A 26078-nucleotide genomic window follows, 5' to 3' on the forward strand; every position below is an offset into this window, starting at 1 on the left:
GTCAGTGCCAGCACTTCTACTTGCATTAACTTTATTTATTACACAAATAAGACATTTACAAAGCACAACATGAAAGGTATGTAACAAAACAGACATTGGTTTTACAAAAAAGTGCTTACAATTTTTTTTTTCCGTGTGTGTATGTGTGTGTGTGTGTTTCCCCCTTTTGCTTTGTATTTAAATAAATAGTCCTGATGGCCTGTAGGTTCTCAGGCTGCTCCATCAGGCTAGTGGAGACATGTCTGAACCGCAACATGCTACAACCACATGATCCACGCAAGGAACAGACCCTGGGGGGAGGCTCAAGGCAGAGTGGGTACTAGGTGACCCTGGGCAGGACTCGGCTGGCCACTCACCACATGATGGTGCTTGGGACTGGGATCACTGGGAGCAGAAATCAAAGGAAAGATTAGAGCTCCCCAATCACCAGGGATTGGGCCCAGCTGCTCCTGGTAAAGTCAGCCCCGAGCACAGGGCTAAGCACACATTATTCATTAGGTGAGTTCTGAACTAAGCTGCACCAACCGCATTCAGAGAGGTGCCTTCTCTTTGCCCTGAGTCAGCTGGAACTGTCTTTGAAAGCGAAAAGAAACAGGTTCCCTTCAGGGGCTACACCCGGGCCCAGCCCTCCTCTAGATCCCAGAGCGAGAATGGCATATAAGTTTTCATCTTAAGCGCCAACTTCAAGCATTTGGATTCCAAACCCTTATCCAGACTCAGCGAGATAGTGCTGCAACTGATGGTCGATGTCTGCCACGGGTGAAACCAGGGACAGCAGATACCTGTACCATGAACTTGCTTTCCCTGTCCTAGAGTCTCCTTCCCAAAGCAACATACCAGGTGAACCAAAGCCGGAAGGATGACTTGGGCTGAAACATGCTTACTAGCAGCCTCTAGTGGGAAATGCATCAGGACACAAAGTAATTCTAAAATTACAGGATAAGCTTGGGACAAATGAGCATCCCCTGAAAACATAAATCACGGTCGTGTGTAGCATGAGCCCTTTTGTTTTGGGGGGAGGGGAAGAGTAGCAGGACAGGGTGGGTGTGAGCACAGCTGTCTGGTCCGGGTTCTCAGGAGTAGGCGGGGCTGGCTCTGGGCAGGGTTGATGGAGAAGCCCAGAAGTGCCAGCTAGAACCCTGGGCTTGGCACACTTACTCAGCATCAGGACCCTCTTTCTATGCAGAGATGGGTCCAGAATGAATGCTCTGACTGCCCTTTCCCTGGGCTCCATTCCCCAGTCCCTTCAGGAGATGCCCGCCCCACCCCTGCAAAAAAAAAGATGTGGCCCAAACAGCCCCACCCATCGGGAGTTAACAAGTAGCCAAGACGCGTCCCCAAGTGTAACCTGTCCAGACATTCAGAAATGTCACCGCACAGATCAAAACCCACCTCTGCCATGCCTTCGCACATATGCTGGATAACGGGGGGAAAGCGGGGCCCCCGGCACACACACCCCGAGATTCCTCTTTCCTCTCCTTAAAATGGCTCGTGCCCCTCCCAGCCCAACATGCCGACTCCTTCTCCTGGGCCTCCAAACTAATGGGGGGTCTTTGTTCCCCCCACCCCCTGCCTATCCCACTGCCTCTTGGTCTGGGCAGGCCTCCATCTTTGCCCTGTTGGGCCTCTCAGGGTTGGTCAGTGTCTCTTCTCTCTCTGAACTAACTTGACATAACCAGACAGATGGAAATGATAAAATTAGAACATAGCTTTCCTTTGGGGACATCCCACAAACACTGTAGAGTTTTCCAGACAAAAGCAACAGAGCGGATAACACTGGGGGTTGTTGACTATTTAGAATTTGGAGGTGGTTCCAAGGAAGTAGTCAAGGCCAACACAGGAGGAAAGAAAACCTGTAAATTGGAAGGCTGTTGGCGTCACGCAACTCAATTCGGCCTTTTGCTATTGTGATCAGCTTAAGTTGAAGAGGACGACTCCTGTCTAAATGGGAAACGTGGGCTGTTGTTTTCACCCTGGCTCCAAGTGTCAGGGAGCTCTGCTTTTCTGGAGGAGGGCTCCGCAGTGCTCCTTGTGGGTTCTGGTTCTCAGCAGGAGACAGGGAGGCCAGGCCCAGGGGCCCAGCTGGCGGCGGGCAGGATGGCAGATGAGGGGTGGATGCAGAGCGGGTGATCCCTGGCAGCAGCTCAGACTCCGGGTTTCAGCGGCTAAGGGACAGCTGCAGGTCGCCCATGGACAGATGCGGAAGTGCCGGCAGTGTCAGTACTGAAAAAGGATGACCTGCAAGAGGAGGGCGTGGGAGGGGGCTGAGCCAGAGTCGGCGCCGCCTGGCAGCCCCCCAGAGGTCCTCAAAGGCCTGGAGAAGGAGGGGGACCCAGGGCCCACATCTGAGTTCAAATCCTGGCTCAGTCACTTGCTTGCTGTGCAGCCTTGGGCAACTCACCTCACCTCTCTGAATCTGTTTCCTCATCTGTCAAACAGGGATGAGCACACCTCTCTCCCTCTCTCTCTCAGAATGGGGAGGAATCAGGAAGATTCAAGAGCAGCAGCTAGCACCTCCTGGGCACACTCCCTGGCACTTGGTATAGTGCACACGGGCGTGATTTCACAGAGCCTGGCCTTAACCCCCCCAGGGTGCCCTGATACCATCTCCTTTTTACAGGGGAGGCACTGGGGCCAGAGAGGTGAAAATCAAAGAGCCTGGGATCACCCGGCCCGGAAGAGGTGGACCCAGCACGGCAACCCCAGCCTGGCTCTAGAATAAGCTCTGCTCGTTAGACCCACTGCCTCTTCCTCTCCAGGCCACCTTAAAAGTTACCAATGGTGCTTACCAAGTACCAGGCAATGGGCCAAGCCCTTCATACATCCAAGCCCTTGGAGAGGCAGGTGGCTGAGACATGCCAGGTGCCTGACACATAGAGGGTGGTCAGGGACCACTGCTTCCTCTCCGTCTCCCACCTAAGATGCCTGGCTGACCTCGCACTGCCGCCAACACAGCCCCGAAGGTTCAGCTCAAGGATTATTGGCTGTCTGGCCAATGGGGTGTGCCTTTTGACAGTCCAGTGCCAGGAGGAGATTTCAAGTGGGCCGGGGACATCCGGTGGGCATGGCCATATGGCTGTTCCATTTTTCGATCAAGAATGTTAACGGCCCAGGTCGGTTTCCAGGAGGAAGAGATGGAAGAAAGCAATGGTGATCCTCGCCATAAGAGTCATCATAATAATAACCAACACACACGGAGCACTTCCTGCACGCCTGGCATCGTGCCAGGCCCTGTACATATATAATCGCATTTGCTTTCAGCAACAACCTTGCATGGTAGGAACTATTATCCCCATTTTGTGGATGAAGGAACTGAGGCTCAGAGAAACCGTGTTCCCAAGTCCCAAGGTGAGAAGGTAGCCGAGCTGAGGTTTGGTCTGCCTGACTCTGGAGCTCACCCCCACCTTAGACTGTGCTCTCCTCTAGTCTCTGGGTTGCCTACCTGGCTTTGGGCTCTTCCTAATAGAAGCTCTCTCCAGAGGGATGACCCTGCCTGTCCATGAGCCTCTGTCTCTCCATCTGAGCAATGATGGCCAGCCTCTGATTTTTAAGAACTTTCCAAGCTCTGAACTGTGGGATCAGGGGCCATGACAGGGAAGAAATGTTGGTTCTGGAAACTCACAGGGATGAGCAGTCCAATGACAACACGGCAGAGGCACAGGATGCTACCCTAATGCTCACGGCACTGTTCTCTGGGCCAGGCCAGTGCTGGTCTTGATGAGTGGGTTTGGGGGGGGCTGCCCCAGGGGGCCCTGAATCTCTTCCTCGCCAGGCTGAATCAGGCCCGGAGGGATTTGGAAGAAAGCCCACAAGGTTCTGCACTGCCTGGACATACACAGTCTACCAGGCCCCAGGGGTTTGGCAAGATGTGGACAGAGAAGGTTCCTGGCAGGAGGAAGAGAAGAAGGAGCTGGCAGGAAGGTCTGACAGTGAGAGGGTGGAAGGTCATGAGGAGGGGGAAATGTTTTTCTGTAGAGTTGCTAGATGTGAAGTTGAGGCTCTGGGCCAGCAAGAGAGAACTCTGGCTCGACAGCCAATCCCAGGGGCCAGAAACCTTCCCCAGCCAAAAGCTGCCAGACCCCTAGACTGGCTCATCCTTCAGGCTGAACCAGACATAACCACAGGCTTAGCTGAGAAACCAGGAGACAAGGGCTCATCTCCAAGTGCTGAGCCCAGAGTTAATTCCTTCCAAAGATCCCTTTTGACCCCACAAAATGCCCAGGCCCTTTGCTTGAAGGTACAGGGCCCTCATTATGTGACCCCCTGTTGGCTCCTCCTCCACTTCCCTGGGCCCCAGCCACACTAAGCCCCCTGCTGTCCTTCCAGGTTCTTCCAAACCTCTGTGCCTTGGCAGGGATTCCTCACGTCCCCTGCCTCTCCCCTAGAGCTGGCCATTCTGTCTTCTGGGTCCTTGAAGATTCACGTTCATCCCTTATCCTCAACTGCCCAGGGGTGTAGCTGCCCACCTCCTGCTCTAAGCCACCCTGAGGACAGGGACCATGCCAGCTCGCCTTTGAGTCCTGGTGCAGGGTGGGACAGGATGAATGCTCTCCTGCAGGCCAGGGGGCAGCTAGCCCTAGGATCAAGGCCAGCTGTACCCACACTTGCTGTGTGTCTCTGGGCGAGCTGCTGCTCTGGCTGAGCCCATGTCTGCAGGGATGAGATGGAGTCAACCACAGTCATCATCCCAGGGAGGCTGTGAAGGGTGAGGTCAAAGAGAGCACTGTGCAGACTGTCAAGTGCGGCTCAGAAGCACATGGTTACTGAGCCAGGTGGACTTCAAATCTGAGGGGCTAGCTGCATCCCTGGACAGGTCGGGTCACTTCTCTGAGCCGCGTTGCCTTATCTTTACCATGAGGACGCCATCCTCATATCCACAGCGTGATCGGGGGCATCAGACAACATATGTAAAGTGCCTGCCATGAACAAAGAAGCTGTTTACCCAAGGTAGCCCTTCCTGTGAGTATGACAGTCTCAAAGGGGATGTTCCTGGGGTGGGGTCACCCACCACTGGGGTCTCCAGAATTTGGGACTGCATACGTACTACCATTTACTTATAAACCTACTGGTCCTAGTGGCTGGCTGTACCTCCGCATCATCTACTTTCCCCACGGTGCCCAGCCCTCAGACCAGCCCCACAGGTAGGTGCTTAATCAGGAGGTGGAGTAAGAGGGGCTGTCCTGGAAAGGTAGTCCCACTCTTGGCTGCCTGCCAGAATCACTGGGGCTGGGTATGACACCCGTGGGTCCCTGGGGCCCACCCCAGCTCCCCAGAGGTGAGGCTGGGGAATCTGCCTCTCTAGGAGCTGCCCAAATGATGCTGAGGCAAAGAAGACTGTGTTCAGGCCTGGCCCTGTTTCTCCTCAAACCCAGCACATCCTCTGACTCCTGGGGCTCCCTGCCTCTCCAAGGACCACTACAGTGATACTTCTAAAAGAGACCTCCAGCGCCCACCACGGTCCACGCAGCTCCACCTGGCAACCTGAGGGCTCCACCACTCACTCTTATTCCTCCCAGGCTCATGTGCCAGCAGCTCTGAATCACTCTGGGTTCCCCGAGAGCCCTGGCGGCTCATGCCTTCCCTGCCAAACCCTGAGGCTCAGGCGTGCCTTCCTCCAGGAAGCCTTTGTGTGTCTCTCCTGAGCCCCCACCCCCAGCTCCCCTGGCCCCAGCATCACAGTTGAATCATACTTGTGTCCTAACTGTTGGCCTCCTCGAGGGCAGGAACTACATTTCCTTCATCTCTGTGCTCCTGGCAATTGACCTGGGGCTCCTGGGAACAACCTGTACATAGCATGACGGTTGAAGAACTGATTTTGTGAACAAGTAAAGGTACAAGTTCTCATTCTGGCTCTGTGACCTTGAGCTACCTGGGCCTCATTTTCTAAAAGAAGGGGTTGTCTGAGAGCAGTGGCTTTCAAGGCTCACTGCGAGCTCTCCTGGAGCTGAGTGGGAGGTGGGGGCTCTACTCCCTCTGCAGTTTCATCCAGAGTGGCTCCCCACCGACCTCATTTCATCTCCATTCTTCGTTATGAGAAAGAGCAAACAAGTGGGTTCCCGGGCTTAAGAACAGAGCTTTCAAGCCACTGGACTGGGTGACATCCAAGCACCCTTCTGAATGTCCAGTCCTACTGCTTGAGACAACCAGAGATCGGGTTCCACAAAGGAGGCCTTACCAGTTGACCAAGGGCCACTGGCTGGCCTGCTGTCCCTGGGCCCCACCAGCTCAGGATATTCACTCGCAACAGATAGGAACACAAAGGAGGAAGCAGGAGGAGGAACCCGTGACATGGTGGGAGGCAGGGTGGTGTGTGATATAAGCCCTGCTCAGAGCCGCAACATTTGAGCGAAGTAACCAAATCCGTAAATCTGAAAAAGAGAAGGCCAGCCGTGGTGGGGAGCCACCAGGGGCTGGCCGTACACTCCGAACACACTGGCACCAGATCAAGGGACTGCGTGGTGGGGCTCAGGGGGGCCTGAGTGTGCCGGGCTGAGGGTGCCTGCTCAGCGACGAGAATCTTGCCAGAAACCCAATCCTGGCGGGGGGGCTCTGACCCACCCCACCCAACCGGGCTCCATTTACCTTCTCCCCCCGGTTGGAGAGTGGTCCATCCATATCGGCTTTGAGGTGGACTGGGGGCGCGGTGTAAGGCAGCCGGCAGTGCACCTGCCCACACTGTACCTGACCTGTGGACGAGAGGACGCCTTGGAGCCCAACCCCCAGTCTCCATGCAGCATCCCACCAGCCCTGGGCTCGATAGGCTGGAGCCCTGGGGCCATTTTCACCTCTACCACTTACCAGTGGGGTGGCCCTGGGCAAAATTTCAGTAGGGTTGGTTGCAATACCCTATGTGAAAGTCTTTTGGCTTCTGGGATCTTAGTTCCCAGACCAGGGATCAAACCCGTGCCCTCTGCAATGGAAGCGCAGAGTCCTAGCCACTGGACCACCAGGGAAGTCCCTGAAAGTCTATGAGCAATGAAGCTACGTGTGACAACTGTCTGTTGTGTGTGTGCTCAGTTGTGTCCTACTTTTTGTGACCCCACGGACTATAGCTCACGAGGCTTCTCTCTCCATGGAATTTTCCAGGCAAGAATACTGGAGCTGCCATTTCCTTCTCTGGGGGAATCTTCCTGACCCAGGGATCGAATCTGCATCTCTGGTGTCTCCTGCATTAGCAGATAGATTCTTTACCAACTGTGCCACCTGGGAAGCGTAGTTGATAATAACTATCTAACTCACTGATACACACTCATAAATGAATATGTACATCCCCTATGTTCACAATAGCCAAGTCAACCTAGATGCCCATCGACAGATGAATGGATAAAGAAAATGTGGTACATATATGTGATGGGATACTACTCAGCCATAAAAAGGAAGGAAATAATGCCATTTGCAGCAACAAGAACAGACCTAAAGATCCTTATAATAAGTCAGAAAGAGAAAGACAAACACCATATGATATCACTTATGTGTGGAATCTAAAATACGACACAAATGAACTTTTATGAAACAGAAATAGACTCACAGATATAGAGAAAAGATTTGTGGTTGCCAAGCAGGGAGGTAGGAGAGGAACGGAGTGGGAATTTGGGGTTAGCAGATGCAAACTATTACATACAGAAGGGATAAACAAGGTCCTGCTGTATAGCACAGGGAACTATATTCAACATTCTCTGGCAAACCATAATGGGAAATAATATTAAAAAATGTGTATATATATGTATGTGTGTATATATATATATAGAATCATTTTGCTGTACAGCAGAAATTAACACATTGTAAATCAACTATATTATAGTTTAGAAGTTTTAAGAAGAGAGAAAAAGAAATGAATATTTACATTCAAGGCTGTACATTCCTATATTCAAGGCTCTACCCCATCCATTCAAGTCCTTCCTTGGTGTGTTGTTCCTTCTCATCTCCCAGGTATCACCAGGGTTTTACCCCCCTCCCCTAGAGGACTCTGTACTCATACGTCACCTTCTCTAGGATGCTCTCCCTGACCACCCTATTCACAACTGCCACCCAACACCAATACCTACCCACTACCTTCCCTGCCTGTCTTCTCAGCTTTATTTTTTCTCCTTAGCACTTACCATCATCTGACTTACTGTATATTTTTATTGTTTATTTGATGTTATCTGTCTTTGCCAGCTAGACTGCAACCTCTAATGAGGGCAGGAATTTTTGATTGTTTCTAGATTCTAGATCTTTGTGGATTTCCAGGACCTAGAATAAGGCACGGCATCTAGTAGGTACCCTTTAAGATTTTGCTGGATGAATCTCTACCCTATTCCAATATTAAAACAGTGAGGGGTAAGGCCATCCTTGGTCTGACCCAAATGTCTCATGCTTCCACCTCTTTGCCACTACAATGAAGCCTATGGCCTCACTCTTCTCTGAACTTCGTCCTCTTTGGTTGCAGGGGAAGGAGCCCTGTACAGAGACCTGCAATTAATATGTGACAGGGCAAGTCACTGTGACTTTTTGAGCTACAGTTCCCTCATCTGGGGAAGATGGAGGAATTCTTAATATGGGGGGTTCTAAGGGCCCATGAACAGCCTAAGATTATGTAGAGAACTCTGTGCATATGTATGCATTTCTGGAGTCTAGTTCCAAAGCTTTTTTATGAGATTCCAAGCTTGAAAGTGTTAGTCGCTCAGTCGTGCCCGAATCTTTGTGACCCCATGGTCTGCAGCCCAGCAGGCTCCTCTGTCCATGAGATTTTCCAGGCAAGGATACTGGAGTGGGTTGCCATTTCTTTCTCCAGGGGATCTTCCCAATCCAGGGATCGAACCTGGGTCTCCTGCACTGCAGGCAGATTCTTTACCAACTGAGCTACAAGGGAAGCCCAAGCTTAAACGCTCTGGGAAACTCAGGAACCTGTGAATTCAGTGAATGGCAAAGAAAATTTCTAAGGGGACCTTCAGTCACGCAACAGGAGGTAGCACGTTCAAACACCCTTGGCGCCTCCTGCCCCAAGCTGGGTTCACCTTGAGGGGAAACGGAAAGGGCATTTCAGTCCTTTCTCTAGGTGTCCCTAGGCTTGGCCAACAATCTATGTGGACAGAATCCTGACATAGCTCTGGAGACCATGGCCCCACTCTCCGTGGGGTCACCTAGATCCATTACCAACTTCACAGCAAACGTTGGCTGGTGGCCCAGACTCCTAGTACCTAGAGAGCCCCTGGTGCTTGGCACCTTTAACAGATGAACTAGATAGTCAATGAGCTCTCTGCAGCTTGAACATGTCATTGTTTAGAAAAGAAAGGAGGAAAAGAGTCCCTCCTACTGAGCAGATGGTTCAGAAATGGAACAGAACAAAGAGACACTGGCAGACACTGCCACTTTCAACTGGCAGCCTGGTGCAGTAGGCAGGATTCTGCATTCGCAGCTCTGCAAACCAGAACCACCACTACCATCATAAGAGCAGCTAATACTTTTCCAGACTTACTAAATACTGAAGACATTAAGTCAGTGATATCATCTGATGCTCACAATACTGCTTTGAGATAGGTATTCTCCTTTTAAAAAAAGAGATTGGATTCTTATTGTCTTCATTTTTACAGATGAGGAAACTGGTATTCCAGGATAAGACGACATGTGCCCAATGTCTCACAGCTTGTAAGTGACAGAGGTGGGCTCTGAAGCCCCACAGTGTGACACTAAAGCCCACATTTCATCATTAAAGAATCCTGGCTCCCACTAACTTACTGTGGACCATTGGTTTCCTCATCTGTGCAGTAGAACAGTGATGTTTAGAAACATCTGTTGAGATAGTGCCTGGCACATGGCAGGGACTCGGGACACAGCTGTGCCCTCTCTGATCTCCCTTCTCTTTCTCTTTTACTTGAACCCAGAGAAGAGAGGGTTTGAGCTTGTGGGTATGTTGTTGCCACCTATTTTCCTGGTCATGCCCAGCTTTGAGGAAACAATCAACAGAAACAACCTCAAAGGGAAAGAAAATCTGTGATAAGCACCCATTCAGTAGCAAACTCACTAAATGCCCATCCTCCAGACATGCACAAGGCTACTCACTCTCTCCCCCAGATTTCCACTCTTCGATCACTCCACCATGACCTGCCACCCCTCGCCCACAGTGCTCAGTCCCCACTAACACACCCCCTCTCCCTCCTTTATTTGTTTATTGTCTCCCCTCCTCCCCATCCTGCCACCTGAGCCTCAGGAACGCACAGGCTTTGGTCTGTTGTATCCCAGTGCTTGGGGCTCCCCAGGTGAAGCTAGGAGTAAAGAACCCAGCTGCCAATGCAGGAGACACAAGACATGTGGGTTTGATCACTGGGTCAGGAAAAGGAAATAGCAACCCACTCCAATATTCTTGCCTGGAGAATCCAATGGACAGAGGAGCCTGGCAGAATACAGTCCATGGGGTTGCAAAGAGTTGGACACAACTGACGAGACTTAGCACACAGGCATCCCAGTGCTTAGGGCACAGAAAGCACTCAAAAAGTACTTACTGAACACAGCGGATCACCACCCTGTGAGGTAGCATCATTAATGTCCCTGTGTACAGATGAGGAAACAGGCTCAAGGAAGTCAGGTGATTTGCCCTCGGCCTCAGCTGTGGGTACTCCTGTCACCCTGGCTCTCTTCTGTGACCCAAACGCACTCAAGCCAGGGCACTTTCTGGATAGACTTGGTTCCTCTGCTGCCTGCATTCCTATTTCCCCTCTCCTTGTGTCTCACTCATTCCTACCATCCTTCTGGTCTCATCCTTCTGGTCTCCACACACTCCCATCCAGAATCCTGACTACAGGAATCACCACAATGAAAACCAAACGGCTCATCTATCTGGTATTGTTTCCTGTCTCTCCCACCAGAACTCAGGCTTCCACAGGGAAGGGACTTTACCCTTCTTGTTCTTTTCCTAGTCCTCAGGCTCTGGCGCAGAGTGGGTGTTGAGAGAGTACGTTTTGAATGGCTTGCCTCTACGGAAGAGTCCAGCTCCACTGCGGCAGAGTTGGGGAACTTAACTCCTCTCCCCCACCTCTAGGTCCGAGTGACTGAGGAACCCTCAGCTGCACTCAAGAGGCTCAGCAAGGCCTCCCCACGCCTCCGCCACCCACGAGCGCTCGTCTATACCCGCTCTCCCACAGGCCTGGCGACCGGGGTGTCGCGGTCACTTACTCTCTATGTAGCCGTGCAGGGTGACCATGCGAGCCCGCTCGGGGCTGCTGAACGGGGAGTAGTGGATGTCGTCGGACAGGGCGGAGGGGAGGCGGGACGGCGGCGCCCCGGAGGGCGGCACTGGATGCTGCGGTGTGTGCTTTTTATGACGCGCTCGGCAGTTTTGAAACCACACCTGGAACGACAGCCTCAGCAGCCTCAGCCTCGCGGAAAAGGGCTGGACGCGCCGCTGCGGGACCCCAGGCGGGACTGCCTCGTCGCCACCTGAGGAAGGGCGGCCACGTGTGCCCCCGCGGACCCGCAGCCCGGCTACGCGCTCGAGGGCCCGCCCCCAGGCCCCGCCCCAGACCCGAAGGCCCCGCCCACCCCGGCCCCACCTGAATGACCCTTCGGCTGAGGCCCGTCATGTCCGCAAGCTTCTGCAGCGTCTGCGCGTCGGGGTTGTTGTCCTGCGCGAACTGCGCCTGCATAACCTGCCAGGCGCCGCGGGGCGGTGAGGCACGAGCCCCCCGAGGTCTCCAAGGCCCCGGCCCAATCAGAGGCTCCGGCCCGGAGGCCACGCCCCCAGGCAGCTACAGCCCCTCCCTGCCACCCGCGGGTCGGGCAGAGGGGAGGAGTCAGGAGGCCCTATCAGCCCCGCCCACTCCGAGGCCCCGCCCACACCCGACCACTCGCGGCCAGCCCGGGTACCTGCAACTGCTCGGCGGTGAACGATGTCCGGGCGCGCTTAGCCGGCTTGGGCTGACTGTCCTGTTCCGAGGGCACTGCCCCCTCCAGCGTGAGGCCGTTCCCTGGGGGCGACAGAAGTGGCTGACCACGCGTCCCCATCTCTTCTAGTGGCAGCCTGGAAAGGACGGGGGTGGGGGGAGCTGGTCCCTGGAAGTGTCAGGAGCGGAGTTGGCTGGGAGCAGGAATCCCAGGGTCCTAAGCCCCTGAACTCAGTCTTTGGGGAAGGGGCTTCTACTTCTGAGCATCTGCTCAGTACCAGACGCTTCTCTTTGGGGGTGCCCTGTACTTCTCACAACCCTGAGGACTAGTGACATTATCCTCGTGTTACAGCGGAGGATACTGAGGTTCAGAAAGAAGAAAGTCCCAGCTCTGGACCTTTCGACTAGTATTCTGAAAGCTAGCTGACTCTAGCATCCCAGTTTGGTCTCCCTCCTTGACATACTGGGGAAACCAAAGACTGATGGAGATGGGAAGCAGGCAGGTTACAGAACTGTGATCCTAATTTAAAAAAAAAAAAAAAAAAAAGGATGGAAACAAAAAGTTTGGAAGGATATACACCAAAGGCTTAGGAGAGGGAGTGCAATTATGAAGACTCAATGTTTCTGCAGCTTCTGAAGTTTTTCCAACAATCACATGTCATCACCTTCTCTAAGATTTAATTTTGTTAACTGGAGTATTCTCTTTCCACTTAACATTACTTTTTTAATCACACTAAATATATTCCTTTCTTTTAATATCTCATTTTTCTGAATGCAAAGGTAATATATGATCCTTATCAATAACTCAGAAAATTCAGATAAACACAAAGAAGAAAATTAAAATCTCCAGAAACTCCACCACTATTCATAATTTTTTAATTAGGAAAAAGTGTGCTGAAAGAAAGAAAAACACTCCAACATACATACATAGAACAAAATCTGGGAAGATATACACTAAAATGTGAGGGGTGGTGGCATTTGGAGTGGTCTTTATTTTCTTCTTTTTGCTTACCATCCTTTCTAAATTTTCTATAATGGACATGTGTGTGTTTAAGTTTTACAAGTAAAGCAGTAGCCAAAACTGAGGGCTGGTCAGTAAAGGAGATCTGAGGTCATAAGCCTTCAGGTTCCCTGCATGATAGGAGTCTGGAGTCAGGTCTGGCTATGAGAGTGGAGTGTAACTGGCAAGGCTGTGGCTATGGGGTCCTGTTTGGTCCAGATATGGAAGGAACCTGGAGTGACTGATGGCTCATGGTGTGGGGGAAATGCTGACTCCTGGACTTCCACCCCAGCTCCACAACTGACTTGCCCAGTTTGCTTGCAGGTAAATTCAGAGCACCCCAGCTTCACTTGCTCCCCACCCAGACCCACTCAGTCCTGATCCTGGCAGGAGAAAGTGATGGCCTTGCTGTGGCCAAGGCTTTCCAGGTGGCGCAGTGGTAAGGAATACACCTGCCAAAGCAGGAGACGTGGGTTCGACCCCTGGGTCAGGAAGATCCCCAAGAGTAGGAAATGGCAATCTACTCCAGTATTCTTGCCTGGAAAATTCCTTGGATAACCAAGCCTGGTGGGCTATAGTCCATGTAGTCTCAGAGTAAGACATGAGTGAGCGACTGACTGGTGCTGTGGCCATGGCCAACAGCACTCTGGGGATTCCGAACTAGTCCTCTGACTAGAGACTGGGGCAGTGTGGTCCATACTTCCTGAGAGGCACTGGGGATGGGGCAGACACTTTATATGACTTAACCCCTACAAACCCGGGAAGACCTAGGTCCTGTCCATGAGTCTAAGTGTCTTCGGAAATCTCAGTATCAAAGTCAGAAGAGATTTAGGGGTCTTCCTAGTCCAAGATCCCCTGGAAAAGGGAAAAGCTAACCACTCCAGTATTCTGGCCTGGAGAATTCCATGGACTATCCATGGAGTCGCAAAGAGTGTAACACAACTGAGAGACTTTCACTTTCACTAGTCCAATAACCATTTTCCCACTAGGCCCAGAGATAAAAGGCAACTTTGTAGGTCAGCACACCCTGCCAGAAGCAAAACTGAAGTTCCGGTCTCTAGACTCAAAGGCCTTTCTCCTTACAGCCCAGAATGAAAACCCCATGCCCAAACCTCTGGCTTGTAGCTGCTGGGGTGGGAGTTGGGAGGAGAGGGTTGTATCATCTCTGGACGACTGGCCCAAGCCTGGTTCCAGCAAAGGAGAGGGGATGAACCTCCAGGCCACCCAGAGCTATCCAAAGGCGGAGTAGGCTGCTGGTGATGAGAGTCACCACTAGGGCCATTGAGTGCCTTTTGGCTTTTCCGAACATCAACCTCATCTACCTCTGAGGTGTCTTATCGTTAGCCCCATTTTACAGAGTAGGAAACACAGTTTGCAAGGACCAGCAGTGTTACTTCAGACTTGCAAACAAATGGTGGAGCCAGAAGTGCAAAGTCCGTGCACAGCCCCACCCCCATGCTGCTCCCAGGTGATAAGGGGGGGCGCCTGGATCTAGAGAATTTCAAGCAGTCCCTGGGGTGCTGAGGTGGCGTGGGGGTCATAGAGGGCTGGGGGTGGGGAGGGGTAGGGGCGGGTTGGGTACCGTTCTCCGCGGCCCTCTTGAGGTTCTCGATCATGGTGTCGTAGTGAATACGGCAGAGCACCTTCTCCTCGACCAGGCCAAACTCCTCCCCTGTGGATAGCTGGCGCTTGCACGAGAAGCAGGCGAAACAGGCCAGGTGGTAGGCATTGCCGCGCGCCCGCCGGACCCAGTCGCTGGCGTAGATCTGTCGGCCGCACCGAGCGCACTTGGTCCCGAATCGGCTGTGGCACATGGCGGGGGAGGGGAGGAAAGGGATGGTGAGGCTCAGACCAGCCATCCAAACCCCTGAGTCTCCGTCACACCCGGTTCCCGAGGGACTTCACTCGTGCATTTCCCTTTGTCTGGATTCACCATCCCCTGCAGCCAAGTCCCACCTGGAAGGTGAGCTGGTGGGTGGTTTCTTACTTTCTTCTTGGTGCTTTTCTGAGTTTTTCAAATAGTCTACCATGATCACTTAATTTGTATATAACATTACTTTGCTCAATAAAATACAGGGGAAATATAATAATAGCAATAACTTGGCAAATTTATAAGCACTTACCACTTGCCCAGCAAGATTCTAAGTGTTTTTTTGTTGATTGTCCCAATTAATCTTCATTTTGCAAATGAGGAAAATGGGGACCAGAGAGGTAAAGTAATTGGCACAAGGTCACACAGCTTGCAAGGAGAGAAGCCCTAGCCAGTCTGACTCTGGAGAAGAATAAACTGTAACCCAGCTGTAGAGAAATTTGAGAGTTTCTTGAAAGCATAGACAGGTATGCACTTACTGGCTCCGTGACCCTGGACACAGTGTTTAGCTTCTCTGAGTTCTCGTTTTCTTGCCCTGAGCTGAACTAGGTGACAACAGCAATGGTTAGTGCTATTGGTTTAGTGCTTTGCAGTCTATTCAGTAAGGAGCTAGTCTCAGACTCCAGAGCCCTGTGTCACTTGAACAAGAGAGAAAAGCCCAGATCAAATGCCTCACTCTCTCTCAAGCTTTCCCCGATTCTGCCACTTCCCCTTCGCCCTCCCACTTTGTGGTGTGGCTGCCTCCACCGCCACGGGACTGGGAGCCCCTCTAGGAAGCAGCAGAGTCTGTTTACCCTGTCCCAGAAGTCAGCCCAAAGCCTGGCCCCGGAGCACCAGGGAAAGTCTTTTCTTGAAGTGGATGACTCACCCAGCGACCCTGCGCCAACCCTCTGGTACACACTCTTTTTCAGGGAATGATGACCCCACTCATCTAGCCCCTCAAGCTTAGAAACCTAAATCAACCACCCCTCCTTCTCCTCAACCCAGCAACCAACAAATCATCAGGCACTGTAGGTTCCCTTTCCTAAGTATCTCTGGGACCCATCTCTTCCTCTCCACTGCCACCGCTGCTTTCCTAAGCCTTGCTCCCATCATGCACCCCTCACTGCCAATCTTTACGCCTGTTTCCAGCGACACCCTGGCCAACTCAGCCTCCACACAGTGGCTACAGGGAAGTTTCCAGCATGGATGCTTTATGCTGTCCCCTACCCAGCTTAAAATCCTCTGGTGGCTCCACTCTACGCTCAGGATCTGGTCCAAGATCCTTGGAGTTGACAGAGCTCAACAGACCACATCCTCTCTTGGCTCATCTCCTCCCTAACCTTCCTCAGGATCCCTCACCCCACACCTAAGCATGAGCCTGAGTCAGCCACGAGGGAAGGTGGTCCCAGGTCTTATGACCCCTCTGAAGCACTCCCCACTCCCCAGGCTTTCGCACAAACTGTTTCCTCTTCCCACCGCCGTGGACCTCCCCACTCCTAGTTCCACGGCTCCCAGCACCACCTTCTCAGCACTGAACACATCGACTTATAAAAGTCGGGTTTCTTGGCTCTCCCTTCTACCCCGGCATTCCTGGGAAAGGATCTAGAAGATTTGCCTCTGTGTCCCCAGAGGCACATTTCCACCCAAAAGAGCACTGGAAGCGCCTTGAGAGCGCGCAGGAACCAGCCCAGCAAATGCGCTCTGGTTACAGCCTCGCCTGCCTTGGCAAACACAAACAACTGCCGGTTAAATAAACGGTCTCGGGTTGAACTGAGGAGCGGAGGCCTTGGCCAGCACCGACTACAGGCGTCCCTCCAGTGCCATGCCGCTCTCTCGGAAAAGGGGCTCTAGGGGACCCTGTCGGCGGCCGCGGGGTTCGCTCAGGCCGCTCTGCGCGCCTTGGCCGAGTCAACCGTCCCTCAAACAGACGGAAGTGGTTCCCCACCCAGGAAATTCGGCTTCCCCAGCACAGCCCGCGGTCTCCGTTTCCAATCCTTCAGTAAAGAGGAGAGGAAATCGTTTTGCCCATTTTAGTCTGCTCCCGTCGAGGGGCAGATTCCGAATTCCGCTGCCGGGCTCCAGACTGGGAGAACTTCCTGGCCTCTGAAAGGAAGAAGGAAGGGCCAGCCGGGTGCAGAACCCTCGCTACGCTCCAGGGTTCTGGGCCGCAACTTTTTCCTTGCCTCCCCTTCGCCGCAGCCATGTGAAGTGGGGACCCTGACACTCAATTTGCACACGTGGGATCGGAGGTTCAAGGTGGACAAGTGACTTGTCCAAGACGACACGGAGTATGGAACACGGGTTGAGGTCCCTTCCGACGTGCAAAAAATCCCCTAGAACCTGCGAAAGCAGCGGGACTGGAGATGCGTAGAGTTGAAACCCGGTGGTATGAATAGGAAAGGGGCCTGGTTTGACTGCGTCGCATCCCCACTCCGAGCCTTGGGTACAGGAAACTCCCTCGCGCAGGGCCTGGGGCCTCCGCAGGCTCGGGTAGAGGGAGCCTGAAAGAGATGGTAGAGGAAGGTCCCGGCCTTGAGATGCAGGCGAGAGCTATTGCGTCTCCAGCCAGCGGTTTCCGTGTTCCGGGATCGGTGCGCAGAACCGGAGTTTAAATTCCTGGATCCTGGTGCTTGGCTCTGCGGGATTCTTCGTTTTCCGCCAGGACGCATCCAAGACTCCTCGCGCATCCCTGATCTTCCGCTCCAGGAGTCCGCGACGCCGGGCGCGTTCTGCGCCTCCATTGGCCGCTCCCAGAGCCCCATCCCCTTGTTCTGAGGCGGGAACCGCAGGCGACCTTTCAGCAACTTCATCTCCCATCTCATATCACCTCAAATGCTGGGAACTGTCCCCTGCTCTAGGATCTCCCTTTGCGCGTCGTGTCTCCGCCCAGTCAATGAAACCATCCTGGCGTTTAGATCCTCGGATGGGGATGGGGGTCATTTTGCAGTTTGGGATGCGTTTCAGGCGATTCCTGAAGCGTGTCCCCCACTCGGGGAAGGTGGTGTAAACAAGGGGCACCAGGAGGCTTACGGATCCAGGCTCTGACAAACCGACAGACTCCTTTCCCAGGCGGGCAGCGAGGCCCGAGCCGCTGAATTCCGGAAGCAGCGAAATCGGCGGCAGAGACAACGAAACTTCAAGAAAGGGGTGTTCGGGAGCTGCGAAGGGAGCGCCAAAGGGATTAGGGGGCGCGGCCACTGCTCGCCTCCCCCTGCCTTGTGCGCGCCCCTCCCTGGGTCCCCGCGCGCGCCACGAGGCAAAGGCGCAAAGCACAGAGGCGCGTTGGGGATGGAGAGGTGTCGGAGGTAGGAAGCACAGCCTGGCAGCTGCTGCAAGGAGTGGAGTGGGCGCCGCGCACCGCCTTGCCCTCTCTCCGCGGAAGCCGGGAACGCAGACATCTGGGTACTGGTGGCTTTGCGGAGGGAGCTGTGCGCCAGGGACGGAATCAGGCTAGCTCTCTCGGCCTGTCTCTCCAGGAACCGAGCAGGAGCCCAGCAGTTATTTGTTGCGTGAATGAGCCTCAACGAAAGAGCCCATCGGAATTTCACTACTACTCCTGTCCCCATTGCTAAGCTACCCCTTTTCTGGAAACCGGAGCTCAGAGTGGGAGGGCCAATGTTAAGAAGCTAGTGAGACAAGGCGCTGACACTCAAAACCAGTGTTCCCTTGTTTTGCGTTCGGAACGCTCACTTGAGGGCCTTTGAGAAGAGATTCTATGAGGCAAACAAGTTGCGGGGGGATAGTCCTATGCCTTCTGCTTCTTCCCTGCTTTGCAAACCCACAGAAGAAGAAGCCGAAAACAACAGAACCAGCATTTAAGAGGTTAAAACGCCCCACTCCTCGGAGGTCCCAGCCGAAGCCCCTCCCCGAACGCCTCTCTCAGCTCCCCCAACATCTGTCCCCCAACAGCTGGCGGCCCAGCGCTGGGCTGCTCTCAGCCGCGGTGGGGGGCCGCTTCCCAGCTCTGAGCTTCCCCGGGGACCCTCGGGGTCCGGGGGAGGGGGTGGGATTCCCCCGCTGGAGTATGTGGTCGGAGCTTGGGTTCAAGGGGAAACGAGGAAGAAAAGCCGGCCGGCTTGCCCTAAGTCACTAGGGCCAAGTGGGGGACAGGAACCATTGTGGGCAGCCCCCCTTCCCAGGCCCAGCCCCGGGCACTCTCTGAACCCCACCCCCATCAACGCAAGAAGAGATAGTTAACCCTTTACTCCCCATGCCCGTGGTCAGGAGACAAGAGGGCGAAGGACCTTGTGACCTGAACCTCCAGTCACTGGGACTCTGAGTTCACTCCTGCCCTAGTACTCCCAGGGCCCACCCAGGGACAGTCAGTCAGAGCACAGAGGGTACTGCCTCTGGGAAGCCAGCCAGCCAGGTAGGGAGTCTTAGGGCCAGCAGGGGTGGGTGGGTGTGGTCTTTGCCATTCCATGGGCCCCACCTTGCACAGGTGGCAGGTTGCTGAGGTGGCTCAGCTACAGAAGAAGAGTGCCAAATATTTAGACATAAGGATGGTAAGTCAGGCAGCTGTGAGGGTTATCCAAGTTCTGCCACTTATTAGCTGTGTGACCTCACTACTCAGGGCCTCAGCTTCCCCTTCTATAATATAGGGGTTATGACAATTACCTACTCACAGGGTGGATGGGAGGATTCAATGAGATAAAGCAAGGAGATGTAAAGGGTTAACACAGTTCCCGGCTTAGAGATGTGCTCTGTACAGTCTCCAGACAGCATCTTCGGTCCTATCCTCTTCCACTCTCTCACTGGTGGTACGCATTCTCCATTCTCTTGGGACACTGTCTCCCCCAGTCTACAATAGGTATGACACTTAGGAGGGGAGGGGCCAGAGGGGCACTGCAGATCAGTCCATGGGGGGACAGCAGCCACAGGTCGGTGGGGGGGAGGAAGCTGTCTGGTTGGTTTATTTAAAAAAAATATTTATTTATTTGACTGTACTGGGTCTTAATTGCAGCAGGGGGGATCTAGATCTCTGACCAGGGATCTAACCCAGGTCCCCTGCATTGGAAGCATGGAGTCTTAGCCTCTGGACCACCAGAAAAGTCCTCTGTCTGGGGTTTGATTGTTGAGACATGAATCTCCCAGAAAGGAACACTATCTTCCCACCTCCCCACACACAGGACTCCCCCTCCCCAACTTCTTGGAAGCAAATAGAAAGCAAAATGGTCTTAACCCAAAAAGTGAAGAAGTTAAAAGCATCACACATCTTCCTGGTGGAAAAAAAATTTTTTTTTCTGCTAGGACTCAGGGAGTGAGGGGAGGTGGGAATCTGATTGAAGCCACAAGGGCTGGTGAGGTCCCTGTTTGGATGGTGAGTTGGAGAAACTGAGGCAGAGAGGTCCAGTGAACTCAGAGAGGGCACGCAGTCAGTGGAAAGCCAATTCATTCCAACAAAGCCAGGAGCAGCAATGGCCCTCCAGACTCTACCCCACCCAGGCACAGCCACCTGCCTCCTGCCCCGGTAAGCTTGGAGTGCTTTCCTAACATCTAGTTTCCAGAGCCCCCGTGCTACCAGCTCTGCCAAAGAAGATAGAAGAGGAGTCTACAGACCAGTGTCAGGGAAGGGCAAGATAGCAGATAGAACCGAGAGGAAGCCCTTCCCTGGGGAATAAGACCAGAGGTCAGAGGACCTCAGCAGCTACCAGTGGGGTCTTGGCCACTTCCTCCCTCCCTGCATCCTGTTCAGAAATCTTGGCCTCTCTTTGGGGTGAGTGCTCCAGCCCATTTCCCATCAGACCCTTGATCTTGGGTTTCAGGAAACAGAGGGCCAGAGAATCTGAGTGCTAGGCCCTTCCCTGAGCCCCAATCTAGAGAGGGGGCTCTGCCTTCCACGCCACCACCACGCTCTCTCCAGGAAGAGCTCACTTCCAGCAGCCACCCAGAGCCTGGGCTGCCGCTCAGAGCAGACAATAGTCCCTGCCTGGTGCTCCGCCTGCTTTTTTCTCTCCCTTTTTGTGGGTTTCATTATTTTTGTTACAGGTGGGGCTGCCAGGGATGAGTTATGCCTGCAGGGAGACCTGGCTGGGGGAGAAATGATCAGAAAAGCCACAATTCTCTCATCCCAGGGAATGTGAGCCTTTATTCGCTCTATTTTTTTTTTAACAAAAAAAATCTGTTTTAGTTTTGCTTTGAGGGCTATTGTCACTTGAAAAGGATTAGTGCCCAGAACCTGCAGCCCAGAAGTGGCCCAGCCCCATTCTTGCTCCCCAAGCTGTCTGAGGAAATGCCACCAGGGCGGGTGCCCCTGCCACCCTGCCAATGGTGACACTCATAGCACCTACCCTTTAGTGAGCCTCTGCTGAGCCTTCCTCCCTTCACTGGCCTTCTTGGCAGCTCAGAGAGGTACCCTGGTAGGAGGACACTGAGGGCAGAGAGATGCAGTGATTTGCCCGAGGTCACACAGTGATTCAGGGTTGGCCTCATGGAGTCTGGTCTCTGTGTCTCCATGATAGCTGGATATCTCATTCTTCATCCCACTGCCGTGGAAAGGAAGGCAATGGAGGCTTTGAACAGTAGGGTCAGGATCTGAGTTTTGGCTAATCCTTGGAGATCTAGGAAAGCACATCAACCAAGGAGGCTTGGTCCAGCTTTGGGCATGAGCTGGGGCTGGAAAAGCAGCACAGACACGTGGGCAAGTGGCTCACAGGGTGGCGGGTCTGCTGCCACCAGGAGAACCAGGAGAGGGGGCCAGGCCTACCTTACTCTGCGGGAAGAGGCCAGCTGGGTTACCCAGGCTGTCCTGGGCCACTGATGAACACAAGGAGCCCCGAAAGAGCAGCTGGGTTGTTTCTTTGCCAACTGGAGTCAGGCCTAGAGCAGGGACCCTAACCTCTGCTTCCTGCCCTGGCCAGCGAAGAGTCAGGACAGTGGAGGGGAGAGGTCACACTCTGGTTACACACCACACAATGACAGCCCTGCCCTCACATACACACAGCTGCAACCCATATCCACAAATCCACAGTCACTTCACACCCTTGAGCCCTCAGTGCCTGGATTAAGGCCATAAGCAGAAATGCCCCTCAGAGGAGGGGTGTGTGGCAGGGTGGGGAATGATGGGATTTCAGTCTCTCACCTTGAGACCCCAGTCCAGAAGGAAGCTTGTCTTGACCAACTTGCACAACACACACACACACACACACACACACACACACGGTCCCAGAGACACATACTCTCCACTCACACATGAACTGACAAATGCTTGCTGTAAAGGAATACTCACGCTATCCACACGCCCTTCGCCCTACTCAGTTAACACATTCAGGCAGGCCACTGCACAGATCCGGACAGGCAGACACGTGTGCATCCTCGCACTTGGAGTCCCAGGCCACCTGGTAGAGCCACCCTTGCCCATGCACACCCTAGCTGCACTTCCACTCACACCCATGCACCGATGGAGAAGAGTCCGTTTCTCCAGCCAGGCTTCCTAAGGTGTCCTTAGAGCACCCCAGCCCCAAATACTACAAGCCTCCCCCTAGATTCAAGGTCCTCTCTTTCCAAGTTCCCAGAGACTCAAAGCCAGGGGAAGGGTAGGGGAAGCGGCATTGCCTTACATAGCATCCCCTGACTTAGAAGGTCTTTCTGGGGCTGGGGTATTCCCAGGAAGGCTGCATCGGTGACCTCTCTCGGGGCAGGGATGGGAAGGATGTCGGCGGGATGGGGGCTCCTGGTTGTAGGAAGAGTAGCTTTCTCCACTTCCTAAGAAAGCTCTTGGGAACAGGCGTCCTGCCCAGGAACCAATTCCACTCCACTCTCTCTGGACTCCATAGGCCCGAGTTCAGGCCTGTTTCACGCTTCCCCTAGGGATCGGGCCGGCAGTCGCTGCTTCTCTGACCTCACCGTGACCTCGACCCCATGACCCGGGCAGGGCCGAGCCGCCTGGTGAGGAGCCAGGCGCGCGCAAGCGGCGGAGATGCGGGAGGATCAGCTAGGCTGCTGTCGAGAGCTGCCGGACGCGGCACCGCGGGGCGGAGGGTGCAGCCCAGGGTGATCCTACTGGGGGGCTCTGGCTGCGGCGCCCCACTCCCCCTTCCTGTCCCGGCAGCCCAAAGTCAGAGCCTAGACCCGGGAGAAGCTGAAGCCGGGGAAGAAACGGCGACGGAGCTGGGACTGGAACCGGCACCCGGGGCGCAAGCAGGATCCCAGACACGAAATCCTACACTCGAGCGATGCCGGGGTCTGAGTTGAGGCGGAGCCGGAGACCGAGGTCGGGGGTTAGATCGAGAGCTTGAATATGGGTTCGGATCCGAGACCCATGCGAGGCTAGTGCTTAAGGCCGAACCAGACCTGAATCCAGCCTCGAACTCGGCCGAGGTAAGAGCCGGGACCAGAGCCGGGACAAGAGTCTAGAGCCCAGCTCAGGGTCCTGCCGGGTAGAGACGCCGGCTTTGCTGGAGTGGGAGTAGGGTTACAGCCCAGGGCCGGGGGCCTCGGAGCTCGACCGACGCGCTGGGAGTCGGAACCGGAGCCTGAGGTTCAGGCAGGAACCGAGAGGGAGCCAGAGACGCGACCAAAGCCGAGTGGGCCTCAGCAACCGGAGGCGGATCACCGGCCCGAACCCCTGCCGGCACAGACGAGCGGCCTGGAGCTCCTGGTGCTTGGCGCTGAGAGCGGGTGGGCTGGGCCCCCGCGCTGCGCCGCGCAGGGGCATTCGGAACACGGGGGCCTCCGGAGCCAGAGACCGAGCGCAGCTGACAAACGGCCTCTGAGACCCCCGGCGACACTGCTGGCCCTGCGGCCGCAGCCTACCTGAAGTAGTCCATCTTGCAGAAGATTTCCTTGTTCTTGATGTAGCAGCTGTTCTGCTGCCTCAGCGACGTGCGACACACGGAGCACTCGAGGCAGCGCACGTGCCAGATGAGGTTGTTGACCTGGGGAGGGGGCGGAGATGGGGGGACGGCTGAGCGAGGACCTCTGCGCGCGCCCGGCTCCAGCCTCCCCGGCCCCCTTTGCAGACACAGGCGCCGGAGCTCTGAAGAAACATGTGACTCCCCCCACTTTTCTTCTGTAACATGGAAACTCAGGGAAATAGAAATCAACTGCCCATTTTTCAGACGGGAACCCGGGGGCGCAGAGAGACGCAAAGATCTGCCCGAAGCCGCGGAGTCTGCCCGGGGCTGAGCAAGGATTCGAACTGACAGGACCCGGCGCCGGCGTGGCTCCCCCTGCAGTCCTCAGGGTCACAACCCACACCCCGCCAACACACACGCAACAACCCGCCCCTGTCTCACCTTGAGCAGATAGCGGTCCAGGATCTCCAGGCCGCAGCTGGAGCATATGTTCTTGCCGGCGGACGGCACGGAGGAGGCGGCAGAGGGAGGTGAGCAGACGGAAGGCGTGCTGGGCGTACAGGGAGAGGCCCGGCCTTCGTCCTTGTCCAGAGCGCCGGCCAGGGCCTCAGCGTCCGACTGAGCCTGCCGTAGGGGAGAGGGAGAAGCCGCACTCTGAGCTGCGGGCCGAGTCCGGTGCCCAACGTTGCTGCAGCCTCGGAGACAGACCCGGGCCTCAGCGAACCAACCGACAACGAAATCCCCCCCAAACGACAAGCCACGGGCTACAGGACAGGAATGGAAGGGCCTACTGGAGAGGAAAGGACGGCTCCAACTTTTAGCACGAGCGTCCTAGGTGCCAGGAGCGGTCAAAGCTCGCCTTTCCGGCCAGAAAACCGAGGCTTATAGAGGGACGGCGCCCTGCGACAGTCCCCCAGCGCACGGGACAGCTGTTCGGGGCCGGAAAGCCGCGTCAGCTCCCCAGGGCCCGGCCGCCAGGGCACCGGGGACCGAAGGCAGGGCCGAACGAACTCACCATGGCGGGTGGCGCGGTCCCTTCAAGGCAGCGGGTGGTCGCTTTGCAGCCGGACCCTGGCTGGGCCATCACCTGGGGGAGGGGGGAGGGAACGCAAGCGGCGGCGGCTGCAGCACTGGATCCGCGCAGCCTGAGCCCAGCGCCTCCCCGCGCCTGTTATATAAACCGGCGCGGAACAATGAGTCCTAACTTTGTAGTGGGCATTTAAAGCCCTTCCCCACAAAAGCGGTGTCTCTCTAATGAAGCAATTTGAATTTGGATTGGATTTTTTCCCTCTCTCTCCCCCTCTCCCTGCACTTAACCCGTGGCTCTTGAAGTAATCGCTTAGTTCCCTTGCAATCCAAGCCTCTGAGGGGGAAAAAAAACACGCGCACACACACAAACTACCTGCAATTAGAAATTGTCGTGAATGCCCAAGATAAGAGGTAGCCAGAGTGTCAATTCCAACTGTCAATCAGTGAGATCCATCAGGCCGCCCAAAGAATTGCAAATTTGATTTTTTAATGGTAGTAATTAAAAATCGAATTTTTTCTCCCTCCACCCACCCCCCTTCCTCGCTCCCTTCTCCTCCTCTCGGCGCAAAATGCAAAAAGGAGAAAAGAGAGAAAGAAAGAAAATAAAAAAGAGATTGGGGAGGGGCGCTTGAGGAAAATAAAACCCTGAGCGCTGGGAGCATCAGCCCGTCCGCCCCGCGCGCGCCGCGAAATTGATGTAGCGATGCTGACGCGGATTCAGGCGCTTTCCGAGGGCCAGTCCTAGGAAAACCCAGAGCAAAACGGGGGCGAGATCGGGGACGAAACAGGGCCCAAAAAAGAAAAGGGAGGCGTCCAAGAAGAGGAAAGAGCACCCTCCAGCCCCTCGGAGCTCCCGGGACCGACCCCGCGCCGCGATTCTCAGCGTTGCGCCGGCACAACCCCCGGCGCATCGGCGCTATCAGCGCCTATTCAGACGGACAATACCCGCCTCGCCTCCTCTTGATTCGCCTGTGTCTTTGCTAAATCGCTTTTTGAGAAATTCCTCCAACATTTGCATAATGTGTTCCCGCTTTCCGCGACCCCCCTCCTCGTGCTCGCGCGCGCTCACACACTCACAGACACACACTCCCAGGCGCACCCCCGCACCCCTCCTCCCCGCGGCCGCCCGTCGCCCGGCCCAGCCCGGCTGGGTCCCGGCCCCATCCGACCCCGGCCCGGGCGGCTCACCCACTCACTCGCTCGCTCACCTGGTCGGTGGCGGGGCCGCCCTCGGCCGGCAGCCGGCAGCCCTCGGGCAGCGCCGGGGCTGCGTTCTCATGCTTCCAGTACATGGGCCGGGGAGCGGCGGGCTCGGCGGGCACGCGGCTCGGAGAGCCGTGCCGCGAGGGGCCACGGCCGCAGTGCGAGCAAAGGCTGAACCAAGAGCAGGAGGAGAGCGGAGGCGCCGGCCCCGCCGCCCCGGGCCCGGCCCCAGCCCCCGCCCCCGGCCCGCGCGCAGCCCCGGCCTCCCTGGCTGCCGCCGCCGCTGCCTCGGAAGAAGGTCCCGACAAACTTGGAGAGGCCCCCGCCCCCTCCTCCTCCTC

General features: G+C 55.0%; 1 protein-coding gene across 4 annotated transcripts; it reads right to left on the reverse strand.

Moving 5' to 3' along the window:
* Positions 1–26033, reverse strand: LHX6 (LIM homeobox 6). Of its 4 annotated transcripts, XM_025261623.3 has the most exons (10): positions 25743–26029; positions 24521–24592; positions 23947–24129; positions 23465–23586; positions 14441–14661; positions 11842–11942; positions 11529–11624; positions 11152–11326; positions 6583–6686; positions 1–2238 (listed from the first exon to the last, which is right to left on the reverse strand). In XM_025261623.3, the coding sequence occupies exons 1-10, from the start codon at positions 25824–25826 to the stop codon at positions 2218–2220; spliced, it is 1179 nt and encodes a 392-aa protein (XP_025117408.1). In that variant the 5' UTR covers positions 25827–26029; the 3' UTR covers positions 1–2217. The 4 variants fall into 4 exon arrangements, with proteins under 4 accessions (XP_025117408.1, XP_025117409.1, XP_044782248.1 ...); XM_025261624.3 differs by lacking the exon at positions 6583–6686 and having other exon boundaries at positions 25743–26033; XM_044926313.2 differs by lacking the exon at positions 24521–24592.
* Positions 26034–26078: the final 45 nt, after the last annotated feature.

Source organism: Bubalus bubalis, chromosome 12 (assembly GCF_019923935.1).
Source record: "Bubalus bubalis isolate 160015118507 breed Murrah chromosome 12, NDDB_SH_1, whole genome shotgun sequence".
Classification (NCBI taxonomy): domain Eukaryota; kingdom Metazoa; phylum Chordata; class Mammalia; order Artiodactyla; family Bovidae; genus Bubalus; species Bubalus bubalis.